Genomic DNA, 5,049 nt, shown 5'->3' with positions numbered 1-5,049 from the left:
GTAGAAACATTACAAGTTTTGAGAAGAAAGACATGTAATCTTGCTTTCAAAATGAAAATGTAAGCAAATGTACTAAACGTTTTTAGACCCAAAGACATGTAATCCTGCTTTTAGACTGAAAATGTGTGCTCTCAAATTATGGCAGAAAACTTGCCCCATATCTGCTGAGCTCTGTGTGTTTGGACAAAACCGAAAGTAATGAATGACTGAAAAAGAAGAAAGAAGATGTTCTTTTTATGTGACTGAAAGAAAAATAAATATGTAAGCAGAAGATGACTGTGAAAATGTCAGTGTGAGCATTATATTTTCTAAGAACATTAAACTGATACATCTTTGGTATTAATGTTTCATCGGTTCTGCTTTAAATTTCCTACCAGACTCTGAAGCTGCTGCAGAGTTTATCAGAGGTTTTATGATGCATTTTACTCTGGTCTTCACTCTCAGTCGTTCCTCAAAGACGGAATCACTAAGGAAATCTTCCACAAGAGCAATATCATATCTCCAAAATGTTAATCACTAGGAAACATAAAAATGAGTTAAAGCTGAATAGGAGAGAAAGGTTGAGGGCACTTAAGGTTTTTAAACCTGTTATTTTTATAAAACGTTGCCCTCCTTCATGTTTCAGCAAGAGGACAGATGAAATCATTAACATTTCCATTCAAGGATTCAATGCCTGGTGGTTCCAAACAAGGTGGAGTAAGAAGCCCCTCTCCATTTCCTCCCAGAGGTGATCGAGGATGAGGTTAAGTTATCTCTACTTCTGGAGAGACTTGAATGTGACCATCCACTGAAGATCCATTTGCTCCCAGAGGAAGTCAAGGATTTCCTACCTGAACAGTTCTTGTTAATCCCAGAAATAATCTATTAGGACCTAAATCTCCCTGATCACTGATGGGGTCGGTAACAACCAGCCTGTGAGACGCTTTGCTTTCAGTGGGTTTGTGTGGAAATTCCTTGTTCTCCTGGAAGGAGCTGAGGATGACCTTCCTCTGAAACTCCCAGGTCTCCCAGAGTGTCAAGAACAACCTGTTGCTGCAACAGTCTTTGCATTTAGAGGAAATTGAGGATGACAAACCTCTTCCAGTTGTTGCTCCTGAATTCTTTGACTGGGTTGAGGCTAACAAGCCTTAGCCATTTGCTAACTATTTGTCCTCAAACTTTTGGCCCTGCTGCATCTCTGTATCCTGCAACATGTTGGGTTCCACCATAATCGCCCTTGATTGATCCTGTAGTATCCTTCACGGTACCCTGTGTCAAGATCCGTGTTTTTGTGTGTTTATATTTGAGTTTTCTGTGTTCAGTCCCGTTTCCCTGTGAGTCTCTGTCCTGTCCTCCCCGTTGATTGCTCCCCAGGTGTGTCTCATTCCCTTAATTACCCCGTGTGTATTTATAACCACCTGTTGTCTGTGTTCTTCGTCGGGTCCTTGTCTATGTCGTAGTTCGTCACGCCAGTTGAACTGTTAAGTCCTGGTTGTGTTTGTCTATTGTCGTTTGTCTACTCGCCAGTTGTACTGATAAGTCCTGGTTAGTGCTAGCTCCCGTATAGTCCTGTGAGTCAGTTGCTACCGGCTATTAGCTGCGTGCTTGTTCCTGCCGTGCTGCCTGCCTTGGACTGTGTGCTTTATTTTCATCATTAAACATCATCATCACCATACCTGGGTCTCGGCGTCTCTCCTCCCCACCACCAACCACACACTTCATGACACCCTGTGTCTTAATACATTTGTTTCTGTACTGTCCGGCTTTCCACCTGTTTCTGTTTCATGGATTTTTTTCAGAAGACCCTTCAGAGGAGGCAATCTGTCATCAGTTGGAACAGTTTGGGTTTTATTTAACACTTTGGTTTTAATATTGTATTGCACTGGGATTATGTGAGTCTGATTCCTTTGTGTGTTTCGTTGTGTTTTAATAATGTCTAATTCTTGTGTTATTTTGTTCAACCATTTTCTCCTGGTGGTTGAACTGATCCTCTGTGGATCAGTTCTGACTTTCTCACGTCTGCAGTTCATTTCTAACCACTCAGCTGTTTTCTTGAGGCAATCCCCAGTTCTTTCTTTGTGGCTGCAGACACTCTTTGACAGACTGTTGTGTTGTTTGTCAGTCCTCCATGGTTACCTTGTTGTCTCAGTTGAGTTTTCATTACTTGTTCCAATTTTTACCTTTTTGGGGGTTTTGAGTATGAAACCGCTGAATATTTTTATCACATTTACCCTTTTGAGATCTGTAAAATAAGCAACACCTGCAATGAACTGAAATCAAATAAACACTTTTTTCCCAATATAGAGGTTTATGGTTGAAGGAAATACAGATAGAAAATCAGTTTTTCCCTTAAGCTATTTGTCTTTTCACACTGTAAGTCTGGCATTCCCCCTTCTTCTTCCTGCTTTCATGCAGTTCCAGTCATTCCACATTCATCCTCTTCCTAGCAGTGACAGCTGGGGTAGCAAATACGTAGGTGACAAACCTGACAGATGACATTCTTTCTTAAAACAATAGCTTAGAATATATTCTCACAAAGTGAAACTCACAGTCAGTTTGACTGGAGAAATGGCGCAATGTCTTTTGGACCAGGAGACTTTCTCCTGTTCGATCTGCCTGGATCTACTGAGTAATCCAGTGACTACTTCCTGTGGACACAGCTACTGTTTCACCTGCATTAAGATTCACTGGGATGAAGAGGATCAGAAAGGAATCCACAGCTGTCCTCAGTGCAGAAGGACTTTTAAACCAAGACCCGACCTGTGTAAAAATACCATCCTAGCAGCTTTAGTGGAGCGGCTGAAGAAGACTGGACCCCAAGCTGCTCCTGCTGATCACCGTTATACTGGACATGAAGACGTGGCCTGTGATTTCTGCACTGGAAAAAAATTGAAAGCCATCAAGTCCTGTTTAGTCTGTCTGGCCTCTTACTGTGAGAAACACCTACAGGCTCATTTTGATGAGCCTCAATTAAGGAATCACAGGTTGGTGGAGCCGTCCAAGAACCTCAAGGAGAACATCTGCTCTCGTTACGACACAGTATCAGCTGCAGCAGAAAGGACTGAGAGGCAGAGAGAGCTGGAGGAGAGACGAGGAAACATCCAGCAGAGAATCCAGGACAGAGAGAAAGATGTGAAGCTGCTTCAACAGGAGGTGGAGGCCATCAATCACTCTGCTGATAAAACAGTGGAGGACAGTGAGAAGATCTTCACTGAGCTGATCCGTCTCCTCCAGAAAAGAAGCTCTGATGTGAAGCAGCAGATCAGATCCCAGCAGGAAACTGAAGTGAGTCGAGTCAAAGATGTTCAGGAGAAGCTGGAGCAGGAGATCACTGAGCTGAAGAGGAAAGACGCTGAGCTGGAGCAGCTCTCACACACAGAGGATCACAACCAGTTTCTCCTCAACTACCCCTCACTGCCAGCACTCAGTGAGTCGACACACTCATCCAGCATCAACATCCGTCCTCTGAGACACTTTGAGGACGTGACAGCAGCTGTGTCAGAGCTCAGAGAGAAACTACAGGACGTCCTGAGAGACTCATGGACAAACATCTCACTGATGGTCACTGGGGTGGATGTTTCACCATCAGAACCAGAGCCAAAGACCAGAGCTGGATTCTTAAAATATTCATATGAAATCACTCTGGATCCAAACACGGCTAATAACTATCTGTTACTATCAGAGGGAAATAGAAAGGCAACCGTGATGGATCAACCTCAGTCTTATTCCAGTCACCCAGACAGATTCACTGATTACTGTCAGGTTCTGAGTAGAGAGAGTCTGACTGGACGTTGTTACTGGGAGGTGGAGTGCAGAGGGAGAGTTTATGTATCAGTGGCATACAAAAATATCATCAGAGAAGAAGATGACAGTATATTTGGAAGTAATGATAAATCTTGGGCATTAGACTTTCAACAGAACAAGTATATATTCTGGCATAACAACATCTCAACCTCCATCTCAGGTCCAGTTTCCTCCAGAGTCGGAGTGTACCTGGACCATGAAGCAGGTATTCTGTCCTTCTACAGCGTCTCTGAATCCATGACTCTGATCCACAGAGTCCAGACCAGATTCACTGAGCCGCTTCACGCTGCAGTTTGCATTGGTTCTGAAACTGGGTACTCTGCAGAGTTCTGTAGACTTAAGTAAACAAAATTAGGCTATAGTATTTATTTTCTTTTGTTTTGTTTTGTTTTATTTTTGCAAGCTTTTTCTTAAAACCATTAATTTGTGTCCTAAAAAAATCATCTTCAAAAATTGTCACCACTTTCTTTTCACCAGTTTTGTTGCTTTTAATAGCAAAACTTTCAAATAAAATGTGAAACAATTCCTGAGTTTGTTAAAGTGAAGCCATTTTGTTTTTTGTCATGTTCTTCTTTGTGTTATGAGACAACAGATGTCGTCGTCTCTTTGTGAACTTCAGCTCATTTAATGTCTTGTTGATTTTTATGTTGATTTGCTGTTCAGTTCTGTTAAGGATGATTGTAAAGTTTGAATCCAAATATATTTTAATGTTATTTCTCATTATATTTGTTCTTATTTGTTCTGATCTGTCTGAATGATTCTCTATAGAGATGGTTACACTGCCACCTACTGGAAGATTGTGTTGTTACATCTTTATGCACTTTATGAATGAGTTAAATCACATTGTTCATATGTAGTTTTTAATAGTTTGTGCTGAATAATAAAAAATATATTTTTTCATGTACTTTTACTGTTTCCACATTTTCTACTCATCTCTATTTTCTAAAATATAATTTTCTTCAGTAAACCATCACTTAGATTTTAAACCAAACTTTTACGTTCCAGGTCTTTACAAACATACACCTAAACAGAACATGGATTTTATTGTCACTTTTTAAACAAAGACACAAGACAAATAATCCTGACCTTGAGGGGAAATCAGATTTAAGGAAGTCGGGTTTTATTCAATTAATTTCAGTAAAAAAAAATAAACTACAGAATTTTTAGCTAAAACGACACTCAGCATCAACATTTCTCAGCACAGAGGAGGAAGTGAAGAAGCGGAACGGTTGGATGTTTGAGCTACTTTTACAATGGGAGCCGATA

At 40.8% G+C, this 5,049-nt stretch overlaps 1 protein-coding gene across 1 annotated transcript; it reads left to right on the top strand.

Annotated features, from left to right (window-relative positions):
- Positions 1 to 2,529: 2,529 nt before the first annotated feature.
- On the top strand, positions 2,530 to 4,640 carry LOC106938748 (tripartite motif-containing protein 16-like). Its single transcript, XM_015020893.1, has one exon. It carries the CDS (start codon positions 2,548 to 2,550, stop codon positions 4,126 to 4,128), a length of 1,581 nt encoding a protein of 526 aa, XP_014876379.1. The 5' UTR covers positions 2,530 to 2,547; the 3' UTR covers positions 4,129 to 4,640.
- The last annotated feature ends 409 nt before the right edge of the window (positions 4,641 to 5,049 follow it).

This window comes from Poecilia latipinna, unplaced genomic scaffold (assembly GCF_001443285.1).
Source record: "Poecilia latipinna isolate Pla-1442-1.1 unplaced genomic scaffold, P_latipinna-1.0 Scaffold2681, whole genome shotgun sequence".
NCBI lineage: Eukaryota > Metazoa > Chordata > Actinopteri > Cyprinodontiformes > Poeciliidae > Poecilia > Poecilia latipinna.
This window is presented reverse-complemented; position numbering and strand designations above follow the sequence as displayed.

Bases quoted from the DNA above. Each gene is read 5' to 3' on its own strand.
- LOC106938748 (XM_015020893.1), top strand. From the start codon at position 2,548: ATGGCGCAATGTCTTTTGGACCAGGAGACTTTCTCCTGTTCGATCTGC.